The 20,869-nt window shown below is 51.0% G+C and overlaps 1 protein-coding gene across 2 annotated transcripts in view; it reads left to right on the top strand.

The window, feature by feature from the left end:
* JADE2 (jade family PHD finger 2) overlaps positions 1-20,869 on the top strand; it is a 66,883-nt gene that overhangs the window by 10,742 nt on the left and 35,272 nt on the right. For both annotated transcript variants that reach the window (XM_057371327.1, XM_057371326.1), the window contains exon 4: positions 6,538-6,695. In XM_057371327.1, the coding sequence (XP_057227310.1) occupies positions 6,538-6,695 (158 nt within the window). The remainder of the gene's footprint in view (positions 1-6,537; positions 6,696-20,869) is intronic.

The following is a 20,869-nucleotide window of genomic DNA, read 5'->3' as shown; positions in this document are numbered from 1 at the left end:
TCAGTCTCTGTTGAAAGGTTTGAGTGCAGTTTGGCTTTGTCAGTTTTCCCATGCCAGYGTGTGGATAACAGATTAAAACCATTGTCTTCTGAATGCTGAGAAGGGCCAGACAAAAATGCTTCTTGTTCCTATTTTAAGTTCTGTTGTTCATTGAATCTTTAACAACCAGCATTTCGAGAGGAAACAAGACTAGATGAAGAGATAGGAGGCTGGCTCCCAAATGGACACGGGAGTTCAGGATTTCTTCCCCCACAGGCAGATGATATCACTGGTTGCACACACACTCCTGGCATTGCCACGTTTTGGAACCTTGCTACCGAGTATCAACACTCCTCTCATTTCAGAAAGGGCTGGAAAAATGTGATATGAACAGCAGGGATGTAGGACTGGGAGATCCAAAGGGGAGCGGGGTGGGGCAGCCAGGGCTGCACCCATGGAGGTGCCGTCTCAAGCTGATACGAAGACAGTTTGTACGACCGAAAACTATTCCCAGGGCTCCCATTGTTCCYGTTGTTTTCTCTTTCTCTAAAAATCCTTGTGACTCATGAGCTATAACAAACAATTTTATGCTTGAGAGGGTGAAGGGCTAACAGAGCTGGCTGGAAATGAGGAGGGAGCCGTGCAAGCGAGGCAGCTGGAGACTTCCCTGGTCCCAGTGTGGATAGAGGAAGGTGGCTGTGCCTGGGGGGTACGCAGGACACAGCTGCCAGGACTGCAGTCAGGGAGGGAGAAAAGAGTGTTGAGCCAAAAGGTGAAGTGTCAGGAAATGCTCCCACACCCTGCCTGCAGTGACTGCTGCTGCCTCTGCTCAGGAGCCACGCTCAGAGCACCCTCCACCCCTGCTTAGTGCAGAGGGATCATCASTGAGATCCCAGTGGTGCTGTGGCTGTGAAGGTCATCACTGTGAGGTCCCCCATGGCTGTGAGGGTGTTGGGAGGATTGCAGATCTGGTGGGTGATGCAGGGAGTGCATTCAGATGTGAGATSTCGGATGCAGGCTGTGACCATCCCTTCTCACCTCTCCTGCCTGCCCTCACCCTAAGGAACACTGTGTTTCCTGCATGCACCTCATTCTGAACTTCTCTTATATTTTGTACTACTGCTTTGCAGTGTGGAATGCTTTGGAAAGAGTCCTTTTTGCTAAAACTTTGGGCACAGAGATGTTAGTGCATATTAAAACAACGGGACTGGGAGGATGGTCCGAGCTCATTGCTCTGCCCCAGGAGCAAGGTCTGAAAGCTGCAGTCAGCTGGGCGCAGATGCAGGGCGAGATGTGTAACACAATTCCCGCAGCTCAGGAAGCTCAGGAAGCCTGGTGTGCAGGGACCTGTCCTGCTGGAGCCCAGCTGTGCTGGGCTGAGCTCCCTGCTCCCCCTGGAGCTGTTTTTTCCCCCGGGTTGCTCTGCAGCATCCCTGGAGCCCAGCGCCCGTGCCGGGGATGCCGAGGTCGTGCCGCCTCACCGGATCCGGCACAGCAGTCCCCGGGCTGCTGCTGCTTGAAACGCTAATTAAACCCAGTGCTAGACGAGGGTTTCTTTTCATTTCGATTTAAAGCCCAAAACAGATCCGGTTCCTTGGCTCTCACCCAGGAGCTGGTTTCGTACGAGTGGAAAGTTGTTACTGTGGGATCCGAGTTCAGTGTTTTTGGGTTATTTGGGGCAAAGGGGGTAATTGKCTGGTTCAGACCTACAGTACAGCCCCTGGAAAAGCCAAGCCATTGGCAGAGCACGTGGAGTGGGAGCTGAATGGCAGGGAGATTGCTGGCCACTTCATTAAGAGGGGTTTGTGACAGCATCACAGAGGCTGGAAATCGATGTGAGAATTGCATGGGAAGGTGGTGCAGAGGCTCTCAGAGGGGCTGGATGGGGACAGGAGAGAAGAGGAGAAGAACGCTGGCACACCCTGGGAGTCCTTAGCTGAAGGAGGGATGGGAGCAGCGTTTCCAATATCTCGTGGCATGTCCATCATCCTTCCTGTCATGGCACGGCGCTGTGTGCCTTGACACTTCCCACGGCACAATGACAGCTGTTTCTGAGGTTGTCCAAGTGTTGGACAAATTGCTGCTGGTCCAGGGAGRGCTCCCAGAGATGTCTCACAGCTGTCACAGGGCACAGGGAGAGGCTGCAGGGCTGTGTCCAGTGGGAGAAGCAGCAGATCCTCACCCAGGTGGATGCAGGAGGTACCAGGGCTCAAGGAGAAGCYAAATCCAACCCCTGCCTTGCAGGTTTTCTGCTGTACCCACAGGAGCATCCTTCCAGTGCCAGGCTGGATCCAAGTGAAGCATTAGGATGTGAAAACCAGGGATGTGTTAATTGGATTAGCTCAGGGTTTTTTTTTTTTACTTTTGAGAAGTAAAATCAATACAGCTTTTGCTTCCCCATAGCAAATCACAGAAATAACAAAAATACTGATGTATTTTGGTGGGGAACACCATGTTTATGGTGTCCCAGTGATTTCTCATGTTAYTGGACTGCCAGGACTGGCTCTGCTGGTGAGGCAGTCAGTCCAGAACCACAAACTGGTAGGCTGAAAGGATGAGGAAGCAGTAGAGATGGGTCAGACAGGCTTGCCTGGCCTGGAAGACAAGAGAGAGGAAGGTTTTCTCCACCCTTCTTTGCGTGGGGTCTGAGGCCAGCACAACCACATTGAACTGGACTCCATAGCCATCTCTTTTGGAAATATGAAGGCAAAAATATCTTGGGATTTTGGAATATCATGTGTTTTTGCCCACCTTTAAAGCTGACAGTAGCAAAGGGAGAGGCTGGCCCTGGGCATTGGTGTGATACAAYTCTGAGCATCTCTAAACCTCTGAGAGCTTCCTGAGCAAGCAGAGGCAATAAAGGAACATCTTGGTTTGGCCTTTGCCACTGCTGGCAGATCGATAGACAATAACCCAAATCCCACTCTGGGCTGGAAGGGAGGGACAGAGCCTGGCCAGGGCTGTGCTGGTGGGGAAGGAGTGGGTGCAGGGCAGCAGACAATTTGTCAGCTCCCACGGCCGGGGAGAAACAGTAAACACTGCTATTGAGGGAAAATTGCTTGTTTTCTGGTACCCAACTTTCTCTTCATCGCCAGGTCCTCGGTTCATCAGTGCCCAATTTATCCTTTATTTGGTTTTCATAAATAATTCAGAAGAGTTTGAGTAGAATAATTGAGTCTTTTCCCAACCCTAATCCCAGACAATTCAAAACAAAAAGACATTTAGATTACAATTTGAGCGTATTAGCTGTTGGGAGATTTCCAGACAACTGATCTGCTTTCCTTTACAATTTCTGTGCTGTTCTATCATTTCTAAAGTGTTCTGCTTTGATAGTTAATAATTTGAGCATATCCAGTTCTTCATGAAAAGACAGAGGCGTCGCTGTGATAAAGTGCGGGCGCGCGTGCTGCCGTCGGATGGGTGAGCTTATCTGTTTTCCAAGAAGGACTAAATAAATGAAGTAGTGAGATTGCAAATCCAGCCTGCAGTGCGCCTTATCTTCAGGGAAATAGATACAATCGTGCTTATTTGGCTTAAAATTAAAACTAAGCTCTTATGCTGATGCGAGCTGGAGAGCCAGAAGGGATGAATTTGGGGAAGACTTAATGCAGGAAAACACGAGCCTGGGATCTGCAGAGGGGAGAGATGACACCGAGGGATTGTCCTGTCATGGTGCAGGCTCCTCTGTCTCCCTCTTCATCAGTAGGAGGAGGGTGATGGGCCAGGGTTTTGACGTTGGGCCGTGGGTGCCCAAGGGACATGGTCTGTCACCTCACTGCTGTCACCTGGTGCTGAGCTAGCAAAAGAAAATGAGAATCTTTGCTTGGGTTGAGGCTCTGGAAAGGATACAGCTGCTGTGGGGAGACCTCAGGGCAGGGTAATGATGTGGCTGGACCCTCCCAATGGTTCATTGTCCTGGAAAGGGTGGTCCCATGCTCTCCACTGCTCTGGAGCTGACTGCCCGGGGTGTGCACTGGGGTGGGAGCAGGAGCACGCTGCCATCCTGCCCTGCACTGCCAGCCCTGCCCTGAGCAGCTTCCTGGGGAAATTGAGTGTGTTTGACTGCATGGAAGAGGGGTGCAATGCTCCTGCATCCCACAGCGTCAGGAGAGGTGTCCTCAGTAGGCARTGAGCTGGTGTCCTGAGCTGGCAGYGAGGGATAAGGAGGGCACTCACACGTCAGCAGGGTCCAGTCCTGTCGTTTAGAAAAGCTGTTGGGTGCCCTSCACCTTTGGAAATCATTCCTACTTGGCTTTGCCCACAATTCCCAAGGGCATGCGCCTCCAAAGCAGTGTTTTCTATAACGGTACTGTACAGCAGCCAGGGGAGGTTTAGATTGAACATAAGGAAAGTTTTTTCACTGAAAGGGTGGTTAAGCAGTRGCAGAGGCTGCCCAGGGCAGTGGTGGAATCGCCATCCCTGGAGGSAGTTAAAGGAGGTGGAGGTGGCTCYTGGGGRCATGGTTTAGTGCTKGGCTTGGCAGTGCTGGGTTGACARTTGGATTTCATGATCCTGTAGGGCTTTTCCTGAATGATTTGGTGGTTCAGCAGCTTGATGGTGCTGGTGGCTGGAGCAGAGAGGTGGCACTGACCCTCGTGGTGGCCTCAGCCCTGTGTGGTCCAGGCACAGGGGAGTGTCTCATCCACCAGAGCTGAGAGCTCTGAGCAGGGAGGGATTACTGAGGTTCACACCCTCCTCMCTGGGGCAGGGCACTGAAACTGGGTTATGGAGATGTTGTTGACCCAGGCTRTCAGGAACAGGGTGCATTTCTACCCTCTATTTTAGCAAACACACTACAGTGGGATTTCTGTGCTTGCTTGGATGCACAGACCCGCAGTGCTGGAAGGATRTGATATCTCACATAGCCCTTCTCATGTTTAATTAATGCCTGTCATCATACTTTCTTAAAATTTCTCACACTGGCAGCGTGTTAAAAGGTTACTGTGGTGTCTGTAACCATGTGTTTGTAGCACTCAGAGTCTTAAAGGACCCTGATCTTTCCCAAACTGAGCTGACTGTGGCATATAGGCTGTTAATGATGTTTGCTGAAGGATGTGCCAAGACTCTGTCTGACCAGCTCAAATCAGGTTTGCATAGACAGAGTCAAAAATGTCTCCAARCAGCTGCATCAGGAGGAAAGCACCAGTAAAATTCAGAGGTCCCAACATAGCAAAGGTTGTTTATATATTGTATTTAACTCTAATTGGGTTAGCAGCTGAGACTCTGAGGATTAAACAAACTGACCTAAATACTGGTCTCAGTGGTCTTAGTTAATGTCTAGTTTCCTGCATCTCAGCCGATTTGGGTTCCCAAATACTCCCCAAAGTGTGTTATCTTTGTATCAAAGAATTTAAAACTGTATTGCGTTATTTCTTGTGATCCTGACAAAGCAATTCTGATTTGGAGACTAGACTGTGAAAAGATTAAACAATWTCTGAAGAAAACACCTGATCCACCCCAGCCTTGTGGAAGGAATGCAGAAGTAGCAGGGATGGAGGGAGATGGTGTCCAAGCAGGATTGCTGGCAGTGGCAGTTATTATTCCAGCTAATAGCAGATGGTAGAGAGGAGAAATCATCCATTTTCATTTACAATTTATTTTTATGCTGCAAGAGGCAGGATTGCTCGAGTCATTGCTGTCAGGCAACCCTCTGGAAGGAAAACCTTATTTACCGTGAGGGATATTTTTAGAATGAGTTTTTCATCCTTGTATATTGGGAAAAGRTGCTGCAGGGCCAGGAGTGAGATGGAGAATGAGCCCATTCACTGACTGAGGGACGGGAGGATTTTCCTAGAGGAGGGGACCAGTGCTGATCTCACAAGGGATTTATTGAGCCAGGAAAAATCTCTGTGTGTTGTGGATGTGTAAGCAGCCCCTAGATCACCTTTTAGATGGATATTTGCTGCTTTCAGCTTTTGTCTATTCCTGTTAGGGATGAGGAGGTGATGTGATGGGGGCATGAAGGTGCTTGGGGCAGTGAGGTGACATGAAGGGGACACAAAGGTGCTCAGGGTGGTGAGGTGACATGATGAGCACATGAAGGTGCTTGGGACAGGGAGGTGGCTCTGTGTTCTCACAGCTTCTTGTCAAGTGCACTGATTACCCCAGGAAGGCTGAGTGTGGAGGARCCCAGTTGCTGCACATCCCTTGGCRTTCAGARTGGTTTCTGTGGCTGTGCTGAAACCATCATTCCCCAAAGATCAAGCAGCCTGTTTCTTTAATTMAATACTGATTTTCAGTCTGCATCTTGTCCAAGCTCACTGCCTGTGGCTGCATTTCCTGACTGCCCAGTRTGGGGGACCTTGGAGGGGTTGCAGCTGCAGGGCTCGGGCTCTTGGCATAGCCTGGCTGGAGGAGAATCCCTGCCTGTGGCCGTGTCCTCCTGCCCAAACCTCACCCTGCAGGGACCTGAATTGAGGCCCTGAAGCCACACCATTGGTGTTGCTCACCTGCTGAGCTGTCCCTTGGGGACAGCATCCCCAGGACACCCTCCCCAGGTGTGTGTGCCCCAGCCTCTGGCAGAGCCCTGCACTCAGGATGGGTTTTTCTCTGGTGCAGGTTTTCCGGACAGACCTGATAACAGCCATGAAGATCCCTGACTCCTTCCAGCTGAGCCCTGACGAGTACTACGTGCTGGCTGACCCTTGGAGGCAGGAGTGGGAGAAGGGTGTCCAGGTGCCAGCAAGTGCCGAGGCCATCCCTGAGCCTGTGGTCAGGTAAGTGAGCAGGGTCACTTCCATCTGATTCTGTGCATGGGGTCCCCTGTGYCTGGTCCTGTCTGGGGGGTTCCCTCTGCCTTGGTGGGTGCACACCATCGCTGAGAGCTTGTAAAGGGGATGCTCAGGATCCTGGGCTTGCACAGGGATGCTCAGGGCCCTCCCACTGCATCCTGAACAGTCCTTCTCATGTGTGTGGCTTTTTTTGGGCAGTGGCCAGCTGGGCCAACTCCTCGTTTGCTCTTGGTCAGGAAATTTAAAAGAAAAAAATCTGATAAAATCACAGAGAGGATAAAAAAAAAATAGCAACAGCAAACCACGCAGAATGCCAGCCTCTGCCTGGCTGCTTGATGCATCTCTGTCTGGGAGCACGTGGTTGTWCCGCTGGTATTTCACGGTAGGGGAGCGGGAGTTGGCCCTTAAATTAAAAACTTCCCTCTTTACCATGTTTGTGYGGATTGGAAACGTGCTGGGCATGCTGAGATCCAGGGCTTGGGAAAAGGAGCCCAGCAAACAGAGAGGCATCTCCCAGACCTTGTAAAGACAGCGTCTGTCAGCGGAGATCGGGGGCTCATTAGCTGTTTTAAAATAGGGAACTGAGGTTTAAAATAGACACTTCAACAGCTGCTCAGGCAAGAAGGAAACATGGGGGAGCTGCTGCTCCCTTGACGTGTGCGGGGGATTATCCCAGGCCAGTGGCCAGAGCTGTGGGGGCAAGGCTGGTGCTGCCAGTGGGGGAACCAGGCAGGTTGGCAAGGGACCCCAGAACTTGCAGGGTCAGATCTGAAAATTGAAGGATCAGCCCCAAAACCCAGCAGGGTTTGCAGGAGCTTTGGATCTCTGGCGTGTTCCCTTCATGATGTGTGACCCCGTGTGTGCATCCTGCAGAAACCCTGSTGGAGCAGCGTGCCAGGGTGGTGCTGGGGCTGCTCAGGGCAGCGGGGTGGCTGCAGGGGGATATCCTTTTCTAAGGGATTTGGGCACGGAGCAGAGGATGGTGGAGGCTCCTCTTGTCCCACAGCAACAGCAGCTGCTGCTGCAGCTGCCGACCCCGCTTCTGAAATAAACTTTTGTGTACTCTCCCCTTCCTCCCCCGGGGAAAACAGAGAAAGAAATGAAACTTTAATGAGTCTGAACACATCAAAAGGGAAGTTGTAAAGGGGRCTGTTGAGTTGATTTAATCCTTGGGAAAAAAAAAAAAAAAAAAAAAAAAAAAAAAAAAAAAAAAAAAAAAAAAAAAAAAAAAAAAAAAAAAAAAAAAAAAAAAAAAAAAAAAAAAAAAAAAAAAAAAAGAGAAGGGAAAAAAAAAAGCCTGTGTGTGAAATATCTTTTTTTAGTTGTCTTTGATAGCTAACCGCAGTCTGGCCTCTCCAGTGCTCTGCTTCCCAGCGGAGGGCTCGTGCCGGGGCTATTTCCAGCCGAAAAGTGATAGCTTGGCACTCCCTGTGCTGGCAGTGCCCATGCAGAGCCTGTGGTGCTGCTTCCCAGCAATGGGGTTTGGYATCCCAGATCTCACAGCCAGAAGCTTCTGGGGTGTGGGACAGGCTGCAGATGTGCCCCTCTGCTTGTGTCCAAGCCCTTGGGTTTGGGGGTCCCGGAGCAGCTCTGCTGGTGCTGTGTTCCCATCCATGGATATTCCCAGAGGGATGCCTGGCACAGGWCATCCCACTCTGTCCTGCTCAGGCCCCCCTGTCACCACAGTGACACACCCTTGGTTTCTGAGGGGACATCCTGGTGCTGCCAGCTCCTCTCGAGTGTGAGAATTCTTCCCCGTAAGAATGGCAAGGCAGTGGCACAGGTTTTYCCAGAGAAGCTGTGSCTGYRTCTCTGGAAGTGTCCARAGCTAAACTGGACAGGACTTGGAGMAGCCTGGTCTAGTGGAGGTTGTCCCTGCCCATGGCAGRGAATTGGAACTGGATGTGCTTTAAGGTCCTTTCCAGCCCAAACCATTCTATAATGGTGAAATCTGACCCATTCTGTGACCTCTCAAAGRTACTCACTGCTGGCTCCATCACTCCCAGCTAATCCCAGGTGGATTTCTGCAGCCCCTCGAGTTTGCCCTGCTCATCCCAGGCTGATCCTGGGCTACTTGGAGATTGTGCTGCTTGCCCACAGCTTCAGCTTCCTCTCCTTTCTTCTCCTKTTGCTGTCTTGCACTGTGTCTCAACTGCCTGAGCCATCTCTCTTTTTGCTGGCAGGACAGCAAGCATGGCCTGAAGGGCTTTGTCCTCAGATAAAACGCCAGCTTGGGATATTTCGCCTTCCCCAGTGTGATGGGAGTGGAATGAAGAGCTCATTTTACAGCAGTGTTAATGGCTGCACCTGGTTTGTAGCCATGATGCACATCCCAGGGGGACAGGCAGTGACATTGCCAGATTTTTTTTTAATCAGGACRGCATCACTCCACATGCACACCAGAAGGCATAGCAGAGATGGTTGTGCTTCTGCTGAGCAGCTCTTGCTCCCAAAGCATCCCTGCCCTCAAGGTTTTCCCCCTTGGGCCACTGATGTGAGAATGGGAGGTGGAGAGGGCAGCACTGRGGGTGGAAAGAGCAGCGTTGGACTGCCAGGGACGATGCAGACTGCAGTCATTTTGCTGTCTCCGGGGTTAGACAACTCCTGCTTGCATCTTACCCTGTTCTGGAGAAATGTCAAGTGTTTTTTTTTCACAAGAGATGACTCTATTTCATCTGCTTTAAGAGAGAAGCCTTAAAAAGCCTTACAGCTCCATTCACCTCCTCGGTTTAATTGCTTTAATTCAGCCTAGTCTCCATCCCAGGAGCAGGTACCTTGCTGGTCCTTTTGCCCCCATCCCATGGCCTCTGCATCACTTTCCTCCTTTGCTTCCAAACTTGCCTTTTTCCCTACTCAAACAAAAAAATTCATCTAAAAACTGAACATCCTCTCTGTGTCAGATATGGCCARTCCAAATTCCTTTAATCTGCTGGAAAAGAATCCCAGCATTGATGTTTTTTGTAGACTGGAAATGTGGAGCCCAGCRGCTGATGCTGTTCGTGGCTGTCAGCGCTCTGCTTTCCCCCATCTCAGAGGTGTAACAGAGCATCCTGCCCTTAGGGAGGGATGCCTGTGCTAATCCACTCCTGATGTTGTCACTTGTGACAGCCACTTCCATGTGAAATTCCTAGAGGGAGCTGGGGGGGCTGGGGAGAAGCCACCAGAGCCCCAAGAGCTGGCGAGCAGACAAGTGCTGCCTGCAAAATAACGCCCAGCCCTTTGTGCTGATGCCCAGGGCTTGTCTCCTGGGCTGAGGCAGCAGCAGATTGTGCTGTGGGGTGTGCAGGAGCCTKTTCCCACTCCAGAGATGGATCTGGTCCTCAGGAAGGTGCCGTGCACACAGCCACTGCTGCACTTTTCATCTCCTGCCCGGCTGCCTGGAAACCAGCGCTCCCTGCCCGCGCCCTGCCTCTAGGTTTTGTGCCTCCGAAGCTGAAAATTAGATTTTTAAAACATTTTGTTTTACTGGAGCTCTGAAATGTCAAAAGCTGGGGGTGAGGCAGAAGGCAAGAGCTGTATTTTAAGGAATGCTTTCCCCAGAAAGCAGCTGTCTCAAAATGCTTCCACTAAGAGCCACCTTAAACTCCAGGGTCCTTTCTAGGTTAACACAAATTGCAGTGCAGTTGWGAGGAAAGCAGGGGGGAAGAGGTGCAGCATATCTTGGCTTGGTGTCCTGGGAGGATGCTGCTGGCAGCCACCTGGATGGCAGGGTCATCAGAGGCAGCACAGGAGAGCAGCTGTTTCCTCTCCACGATCATTTCTGGCTCATGGCTACTCAAAAGGGTTTTATTGTGTATGGTGAGATGCCTGAGAATTGCCTGAAGCTTGAAGGGCTCCTTTGTGGTGATAAAAGCCACTTCCAGTGGTCTGGGAGCAGGGGACTGAGCAGTCAGGGCAAGAGGCAGGCTGGCACCCCCTGCCCGTGTGTSTCCTGGGCACCCACCTGAAATCGGGTGGTGGTGTCACCAAATCCCAGTGGTTTCCACCAAATCCACAGTGCATCCCACCTCTGCCAGAGCCAAAGGATCTCCACYGGCTTTCCTGAAGCAGAGCTGAGCCTTATGGCCCCTGTGGGAGCTCTGCAGTCATTTTACAGCTGTGTAAACAGAGACACGGAGATTTCCACCATGGGTAGAGCCAGGTACACGGTCCCAGTCTGGTGTGGAGTGCAAAGCTGGCTCATCTCAGCACAGCTTGAGTTTAAGGATTAGACAAGATAAAGTGAGGGAAGAGTTATCAGCAGTTTGGGAGCAGCAGGGCTTTGGGTATCTCTCCTGTTGTAAATGGGAAGGGGATATTTCAGAGGAACTTTGTATTCCCACAATCACACCATAATAAATCCCAAAAGAACAGTAGGCATTGCTGGTTTGACATGGGTGCTCATAGGAGGCTGTGAAGCCATTTTTGAGCAGGGGATGTGCCAGGACCTGACCTGGGCTTGTCCCTTCCCACTGGTGACGATGCCGGCGCCGATGCTGGCAGCGTGTTGAGCTYGCACGGCAGAGCATCACTTCATAAAGCTGCGGCACCTATGTGGGATTTTATGCACCTGTGCGGGTTTTATTTCCTCCTTTATTTAATGATTTAATGTTCTTGGCATGTGGCTCCTTCCCCAGGCTGACAGGGATGCAGGCAGGATCTCGAGGTGGCTCTTGGATCTCGCATTAAGCCACATTAGTATGTGCTGTAGATTCTGTTTCCTGTGAATTTGCACACAGCGGGAGGACGAGCAGGAAGGCTGCTTCTTGCTGGCAGGCTTCCCAGATATTCTTGGCATTGCAGATCTATACTTGCATCGTCGCTGTGGCCCTGTTTTAACAGAAAACAGAAAGTGCTGTGGCAACAGGAAGGCACAACCTCGGCGAGCACCAGCGCAGGGATGGCGGCGGCACCGGCGCAAATGTGTCTGCCACGTCGGCACGGTGGCTGTGTCCCTGTCCTGCCCTGTCCTCCTCCCTCGGTCCCCTCTGCCCCTCTCTAATGGCCAYGTGCACAGGTCAAGCAGCTCCTCGCTGTGTTTGTGGGAACGTGTCCAGCAGAATGGTGATGGTGTGGTGCTGCCCGGTCGGTGTTCATCTCCTCTGAGCTGTGTTGTTCTTCACTGGATTCCCATGAGGAATTGCCCCACATCTCCAGGAGTTCCAGCAGCTCTTCCCAAGGGTCTGTAGCTGCTGGCAAGTCGTGGTTTTGAGTGTCAGTGTCAGTGGAAGAGGAGCCATGTGGGGCAGGARGCAGAGCTGGATCTGAGTGTACTGAGGTGGGGAGAAGAATGAGCTGGTGCAGCAGCAGTGGGTGTGGGACTGGAACACATCCCTGCCCCCATCTTGCAGTGAGCAGMCCCCTCAGCTCATCCTCACAGGGCTGGGTGCTGCATCCAGAGCAGCCAGTGCTGTGAGGGAGMGATTCCAAGGGAGAGAATCCCTCTGGGAGCAGCCTGTGCTGCAGCGTGTAGCCCGAGGGGCTGTGGCCAGGCTGGCCTGGCAGCAGGGTGGCACCGTGCACATGTCCCAGCTATGCCTGGACGTCACCTCTGGCTGTCCCTGGGGAGCTCTGGCCGGCAGCCAGGCTGTGTCCTCRCGGCTCCCAGCCCAGAGGGCTTCCCAGGGCTCGTTCTCAGTGTGTACTCCATGAACCAGCACACTTTGTTCTCGAGTGGTGAGATTGGACTTCCTTTCCTCGGTCGGCGACGCAGGCTGGCTGTTGACTCATCAGCAGCTTCCCTTGGGCTTTGCTGCAGAAGGGGCAGGCAGGATTCTGCTGCAGTTTGAGTAGCTTTTGGAGCAGAGCTTGTTTTTTTTTTTAACATAATCCTTTTTTTTTCCATTTTTTTTTTCTTCCCTCCAGCTCATCATGAAAAATGTGTGAGTTTGGAGCTTGCAGATGGCATGCTGGCGATTTTACAAAGGGCTATTTCTTGGGTTGGTTATCCCCATTCTGTGGCTGCTTGCCCTTAAATATGCCTGAGTTCTGATATGCTCCAGAAAGACATGTACAATTCCCTCAGAGACCCTGCTCTGATCAAAAGAAATGAAAATCCTAACTGTCCTAGGCCCAAATGTTTTGTTCACAAACTCTGGGACATGTGTGGGGAGAGGAAARCTCCCTGCCTGCCCATTCCTGGGGACCCCACAGTGACAGCTGGCTGTGCTCAGGATGGGCTGGCCAGTGGCACTGATCCAGGACAGCAAAATAACCCCAGTGGTGCAACATCAGTGAGTTCCCTGTCCAGCTCTGCCTCTGGGAAAGGGACATCAGTCAGACTCTTGTCCCACAGGCAGTGGGGAGGGATGGGCTGTGCTCAGGGTGGTCTGTCCTGCCCGTGTTTTGGATACCCGTTTTAAGATAGGAATCACACCCAGGGGAGCACCGGTTCAGAAGGTCGGGTCATGCAGAAGGTGGTTCTGGTGCTGCAGAAAGTGATACTGGTGCTGCAGGAGGTTTTACTGGTGCTGCAGAAGGTTTTACTGGTGCTGCAGGAGGTTTTACTGGTGCTGCAGAAGGTTTTACTGGTGCTGCAGAAGGTTTTACTGGTGCTGCAGAAGGTTGTTGGCTCGTGCCCAGTGCCTGCGAGTGCTTCGCAAAGGAGCGAGTGTGATTTACTCTGCCTGTTACTTGTCATCATTTCTGGTTTACTCTCTGCTTGACAAGTTCTTGTGTGGGCTTTCAGCAAGTCCTCACCTTTATTAGTTTGCTATGGGAAATGTGTTAATCCAGCCTGTTCTTACCTCGTTCTGAGCCACTTGGACTTTTATTTTGAATGTTTGCTAATCCTCCCAGTGGATGCCTGTGGTTTGTACTGGATGGAGCACACAGAAAGTCAAGTGTACTTCAGCAGCAAATGTATAGAACGAGTGAGCCTGATTTCCTTCTGCTCTCTAACAAGGTTTACAGCTCTGGGGACCCACTCTGGTTTGGTGCAGCCTTGGGAGCCTCCACATCCCACTCCATTGCCTCTGCTCTCCATCCAGAACCGTGGGTTTAGTGTGTAGCCYGGCAAACCCCAGCAGCTGGGATTGCTGGGCTTGCAACCACAGCACTAATGAAATCACCTCGTGGTGATTTAGTGCACCTCGGGTYCCCTTTGAACAATGCAAGGAACTATTAGTTTCAAGTGCTCTCCAGAGTGATGGGAGGAGTGGGATAGCCYGGCAGAAGGAATGGCTGCTCCATTCGTGGTGCTGCTGTGGGATAATCCTGTTGAATTTGGGTGAAGCGTTGCTGGAAAGTGAGCTTCTCTATGTTCCCAGGACCTTGGGGACGTGGAGGAGAGCTGGTGGGTGGTTTCTTTCTTCTTCAAGTGCACTTGAAGAAGACGTGGAAAATCTGATCTAGTTGAAGGTGTCCCTGCTCGTGGCATGGATCTTGGATTAGGTGATCTTTAGAGGTCCCTTCCCATTCAGACCATTCTGGGGTTTCATGAAGTGCACCCAAACAGGCAGAGCTGCACRTGGATGGTGGAAGAGGCAGGCGGATCCCTCCTGCTTTTCTGGGATGGGCTGTGCACTCCTTCCAGTGACTCAGCATCAGAGCCATCCTCATGTGTTTCAGGGGTCAGCKTTAGTTCAGTGATCCAGAGCACATTAGAAGAGTCTGGATGCTGCCTTTTCAAATTCCTCAAAGCTTTGCTCTCACTGGGCTGGGTTTCCTTAAGGAGACCTGTGCGATGACGTCGTGCTGCTGGATGGGAATTGTCATCTTTGTGCCCTGGTCTGTGTTTTGAGCTTTCCTATCAGCTCTGTGAKTAACAGTGTCAGGGGCATTTGTCCAGTTCCTCATGCTCAGACTGTGGCAGGTGCAGAGCTGCCACCATTGCTCTTGTCTTYTGTTTCTGGTCTCCATTAGTAGGTGGATACAAAGGCAAGTGGAGCTGTTTGCATTACTGAAGTAATTGTGGAAACATTATCTGGCTGGGATAATTAATTCCAGATGCTTTAATGTTAGTAGCTTGGCTTAAGTTACATAAAGAAGCAACATTTTTTTGTCTTTTTATATCCAGAAAACACACGCTCAAGTGTCCCTGGCTTCCCTAGTAGCAATTCCAAGATATATATTGCTTAAATGGAAATGAGCAGAATCCTGGCAGCCTGCAGGCTGGGTTTGGAGGAGGTTGCTGTGTGACATGGGTCACTGATGGGCCACCAGGTAGGTCAGTGATGCTCTAGGAGGAGGGGAGCAGCACCCATGGGTGCTGGGGCTGGCTGTGCCYTGCTTGCCCGCTGTGTGAGCATCCTCTGCAGCTGCCCTGGAAGTGGAGGCTGCTGGATTTTGCTGAGTTTCAGAGCCAGAAGAGCAGCACAGGCTGTGTCCTGTCCCAGCAGCAGGGCACAGCCCCCTCCTGCTGCCTTCACCACCAGTGTTGGAGCTGAGTGGCACAGAGAGAAAAGGGGAAAAGGAATATGGAGAAGATCCTTGCACAGCAYCAGAAATTACGTGTGTGTTTTGCTCTCAGCCCAGACACTGCTTTTGTCTAGTCAAGCAGAAAAACATCTGCGTTTTGTTGTTCCAGCCAGCCCACCAGCAAACCGCTGCCCAGCCGTGGCTGTGTCCCTGCAGCCGTGGTTTTCCTCTCCAGAAGTTGTGGAGAGGAGCCCAGCTGTGCCATGGTGCTCTCCTCTGCCCTGGGAAAGCAGAGGCTGCTCTGCACCTGAATGCYTCTTCACCAGGTCCCTAGTCCCATCTACATCAGAATGATTCTCTGGGCACTGAATCAGAGTTGTAACTTAAATAATTCATTTGTTGAGCTAGAGCTCAGTGAGATTTAGGCTGGAATGTAAACGTGAGAAAGACAAGGACATCAGCACCRGTCTTTCTCTAGTCTGCTGGGTATCAGGCTTTTTATGTGGTGATAAACAGCTCAGAGATGGAATTGGAAAAGCTGTCTGGGTTTCACAAGATGGCTGTTTAGTGCCTCCTGTTCACTTGTTTTCCTCTTTTTATCACATCAAAGAAGAGTGAATCACTTTCTCCTTAGAGAATTATGTTATTCCAGGAGCCTGGAAGGACGAACTATGGTTACAGGCTGTTACTGGAGGAGATTTCAGTTGGGGAGGGAGCATTTTTCTTACTGCACCTGYTAATTGTAATTGGGTGCTTCAGCTGCATTTCTGTAAAACTTCGAGAACCTGCCTATGTAAATCCTAAACTGCCAGCAGCTCGGGGGGGGCCACCCTACCCCATCCTTAACATTCTGCACAGACATGGGATTGTCACAGGGGGATTTCTGAGCCCAGGGAGAGAGCCCTTGAACGCTCCTGGAGCTGAGAGGAGTTCCCCAGCTGAGATGTGCTGGCAGCTGCGGCTGCTGAGAGGAGCTGTGCTGTGCTGCTCACGGATCAGACACTCCCGATGCCTGGGGATGTTTTAAAAGCTGAAAATGAAAATTTCTAACATTCACCAGATAGCGCCGAGTGTCGGAATTCAGCTGGGAAGGACAACGTTGGCAGCTAAAGGGCCGGTGGGCGTGGCTGCACCACGCTGTCCTGGGCTGGTCCTGCCTGGCAGGGGACAGCAGAGTCCCCGAGACATCCCTGACGCATCCTGTGGTCCCTGACGCATCTCGGGGAGCTGCACAGCCACCCCGGCATTACGTCACCTGGAGCTGCACTCACTGGCTGCTGGGACCCGGAGGGAGGGCAGGAGCTGCTGCAAGCAGCATTAACCCCTTGCTGAACATCCTCAGTGGCACTTGGGCAGSACAAAGGGACCGTCACAGGGCTGAGCATTGGCCACTGATGCTTGTGCAGTCAGGGGTGTTTTTGGGCATGGCTGCTCCTGGTACCAGAGACTGGTGAATCCTCCTGGGGCCAAAATCAGCTGCTTTGTTCTCCCAGAGCAGCACCAAGAGCTGAGTGGAGCTTCATGGCTGARCCCTGCATTTGGCTGAACCCTGCATTTGGCTGAACCCTGCATTTGGCTGCCTGTGCAGGATTTTGGGACAAGCAGGTTTAGGTTATGGCAAAGGGCAGTGCCAGCCCAGCCATGCTGTGCCCATCAGTAGGGATAAATTGCACGGTGGCACCGGGCTGCCTGCTCAGGCAAGGATGTACAGGAAGGGTTGATATTAAATTCCCTCCATCAACCTTTTTTGCTAGGAATGTGCTTGTTACAGCCCCTGGCATGAGGATATCCTACAAATGGTGCAAAATGGGTGGCAGAGAGGGCCATCAGCCACCGCAGGTTCCCCTTCCTGGACCCACAGGTTCCCCTTCCTGCAGCTGCTCTGTTGATGTACATATGATGAATTTTCATGGATTTTCAGAGGCTGTTGCCAAATCTTGAGGGGGTTTTGGCTCCAGCAGCCAATAAGGTAATACTGCAAATCCTTTATTTTCTGCGCAAAGTGGTCCCAGCAGTGCCATCGAATTCTGCTCAGCTTCTTGTTTGTTTTAAAGTAAAAGGGTTTGGTGACAGCAGCCTGTTGAGATGTCATCTCTCTCCTCCCTGGGACCAGCAACCTCCAGCCCTTYCTCTGCTCCATCCACAGGAGGATGTGTTGGCAGATGCTGGGTCCCTCCTGTGGGCTCCAGGGGCACTGGTGGCTCATGCCAGGGGTGACAGCAGGGTCCCCACAGGGCCCTGAGCTCTCAAGCACCCTGTGCTGGTGACCAGGGTGCTCCAGATGTTATCTGGAGTATCTTCAGCCAAGGAGGGGAGGGGTGAAGTGCACAGGTACCTGTTAGCACCAAGACATGGATCCTAAAGATACTTTTAGGCTCATCCAGCCGGTCCAGCCAGCTTTCATGCAGGTCTGAACATCAGGCCAGTTAATTTAAAACTAACCATTTAATATCTTCTTGGCATTCCCTTCCTTCTTTGAACCCAGCTTTTGGAGTATGGTTTTTGGCTCCTGGTTTTATAGACTTTACTAGAAGCCATAAAAATGCAGTAAGTAGGTGTAACATGGTCAGTAAATCTGGGTGTGGGTACGCTGAGGGTCACCAACCYTTGTGTGTGGGTTGTGGCTCATTATTGGGACCATCCACCACTATCTCCAACCCCATCCTTCACCCTTACACCTCCAGGCTCTTTTTCTCACATCTTAAATTCTGCTCTGCTGTCGAGAGGCAACAGCATCTATAAAATCTGTTAGCTCAAGTTCATAAGAAGATGGGGCATCCGGTCCAAATGGCCTACTAGATGCTATTTTAATAAACAGAAAGTGGAAATCATCCTTTAAATTGCCCTTTTAAAGCTGTCGTGTGCCTCAGGAGAATTCCCCCACGAGCAGAGCTGGYGGTAGGAGCAGTCTCAGCATCCACTGGAGGTTGCTGGCAGAGCTATCTTTCCCCTGACTTTCCTAAGCTGATTTATTTATGGACATTGGACAAGACTAATTTAGACTGGAATGGAGGTAGAGAAAAGATGACTGACTAAAGCCTTTGTTGTAATAAAATTAAGTATTTTTAGATGAGAAACACTATGCAGGATTAATTATTTCTATCTGGTATATTAAAAGGGAACATATAGGAAAAAAAAAAGCCTTCTCCCTTCAGCCAAGTGAAGCATTCGGTTTACAGAGATGATTAACCATGGGAATTTGCTGAGTGTATTTTATTACTGTGTAATCTTCTCCAGGGATAGATGTGATCCTCAAGAGTGTTGGGGTCCACTTACTCCTTTTCCTCGAGTGCCCTTGAGACCCACTTTTAGACTAATGGCCTCAGGTTTGTTGTGCTTTTCAGGCTGATCCCAATTTTCAGCCCTTCGTTTAAATGAGCCTTTGATTGATATCTGATTTTGTAAAAATGCTGTGTCTCTGGCCAGCTGGATAAATAAAGGAGTGAATGTTCCTCCAGTGTAATCGAGCTTCTGCCAATGGTTTGGCTCTGGATGGAGGCTTTGCCTCAGTGGTTCTTTGCCGTGATGGTGCAYGGAATTTGGGTGGGTTGGTGGCACATGTGCAGAGTCCTCATCACCCAGCCTGGGTGTTTCTTTGTCCACTGAGCAGCTATTTGGGAGCCAAAGGGATTAGGACTTGTGCAGAAGTGGAGCTGTGATGAAATCCCCAGCTCCTGGAGCCCAGCAGGAGATGGATAGACACTGGTGAGGGCAGCCTCTGTGCTTTGCTCCCTTTTTCTTGCCTCATCTCCACCACAGAGTGTCTTGGACAGCACAAAGCTTGCAGGTTTTTGGGCTCCAGTTTCTTGAAGCTGCTGGAAATGAGGAAGGGTGCCCAGCTTGGTCTGGTTTTTGTGCTGCTGTGAGGCAGGGCATGGGCTTTCCTGAAGGATTGCTCTCTTGTATTAAATTGTAGGATCTCTTCCTTGCAGTGGAAGAGATCTCTTCCTTCCTCGCCCAAGGCACTGTCACTGCAGCCACTGATCTTTACATCTTTACATCTCAACACCAGGAAGCCCTTTTCAGGTGTGTCAGCATGTGTCAGGAAGGAGAGGGCTGCTTTTTAGGAACGTGTTTTTATCCACTAAAGCAAATCCAGGGATCAGTGGGAGTCTGTGCACCTCTGGGCATTKTATCCTGCTTGATCTTCCCAGAAGCTTGGGATGCCCCAAGTGAGCCTGAGCATCTGGCAGCTTCCAGCTCCCCTCAGGGTGGGAGGAATGCTCATGGGAGCAGGCACGGCCTCTCTTAGGGTTTGCTGAGTTGTTTGCGAGCCATAAAACCCTTGTGTTTAACTGAGTGCTGTGGATGAGTCGGGGGGTTGATCTGGCCCAGGCTTCCAGCAGGTCTTCATAGGGTTGTACAAGTTGCTCACTGGATAAAAAATAATGTAGCAGATATTTCAGTTTCTTCATTTCTGACCTTCTCCATTTGCTGAGATTTGAAATGGTGAGAATATGGCACAAACTTGACCCAGCATTCCCAAGCCTSAATGAACTCCAGGGGATCCCAGCCCATGCTGCCAGATCAGCAYGGGGTCATGGGGAGAAAACTTCAAAAGTAAAGTTTAGTGGTCCTCTTGAGAAAATCTTTTCATATGAATACTTGTGCCTTGTAGGACTGGTGCTAAGTGATGGAAAGGGCTGAGTGCTGCATCTCCTGATCATCCCTCTCTGATCCCTSTGTTCCCAGAATAGGGGAGGCACCTGCCATCACTGCATTGGCACGTTTCAAACCTTTTAACAGAGTGCTGGCAAGCAMACAGAGCTTGTTAGGTGTTTGTATCTTCATTACCTTGATCTTCATCATCAGTGACATGGTGAGAAGCAAAATTTTACTCTGTAAGTGCCAGTTCCCATTAAACCAAAGCTAACTGCATTTAATTACAGTGTCAGAAAGAACTGGGCATCGAGTGCTGGTGGTGCTGTTATCATCAGTRATCCCCCAAGGTCCCTGTGATTTCTGCATCACCAGGGACTGTGCAAAACCAGGATTTGAGAGGAAAAAYGCATCCAGGGTTTGTGGGGTTGGGACATTGCGCAGGTGGGTGCATGACTTGAGGGGTGTCCTGTCTCTGAGCATCAGCTTCAGCAGACAATCTTCTCCACGAGGTACCCCCAGAAGGGAGGGGGAGGCTGCATGGCCAGGTGGAGTGGACGTGGCCAGGCTCAGGCAGGTGCTGTGTCAGTGTGGTGTGCGCTGTGTGAGATAACCCCGAGGGACTGCTGCAGTCACGTCAGCGTCCTTATCACACCGAGTGCCTTCCAGTGCTGTCAGCGCAGTGAMTGACCTGTTCAGGATACTCCTTTGATATGCACACACAGCATTAATCTCTGCCATTTTATGCCGGGGTAAAAATAGCAGCTCTTTGCTGCTGCCACGCCGTGCGCCCGTGGCTGTCAGAGCATCACCTGTTGCAGGGGCTGTTGGCTGAGCAGCTTGTGTAACTCAGCTTAACCCAGGCTTAGAGCCCCGGCCCCGTGCCTGCTCAGGCAGCTCTTCCCAACAGGAATGCTCATTGCAGTTGGGGGATTGGTTTTTTCTCAACAGTTTTGAGATTTCTCCCGTAAGAAGGCTGTGCCCAGCCTGGCTGCTCCCCCTCTGAGGTTCTGTTTCTGTGCAGGGGTGATCTGGGCTTGGGCTCATGGCAAGGAGAGGTTCAGTCTGATGTGAACCAATGCACCTTGCACCAGCAGCTCCTGCTTTATTTTTTTGTTATTAGTATCTTCCAGTGGCTAAAGGGGCTACTAGAAAGGCTGGAAAGAGACTTTTTACATGGGTATGTAGTGMCTAGACAGGAAGGAGTAGCTTGGAACTGACAG

Source organism: Malurus melanocephalus, unplaced genomic scaffold, assembly GCF_030028575.1.
Source record: "Malurus melanocephalus ecotype Western Australia unplaced genomic scaffold, MMel_1.1 scaffold_144, whole genome shotgun sequence".
Lineage (NCBI taxonomy): Eukaryota > Metazoa > Chordata > Aves > Passeriformes > Maluridae > Malurus > Malurus melanocephalus.
The sequence above is the reverse complement of the archived record's forward strand: the minus strand, read 5'-3'. Positions and strand labels throughout refer to the sequence as shown.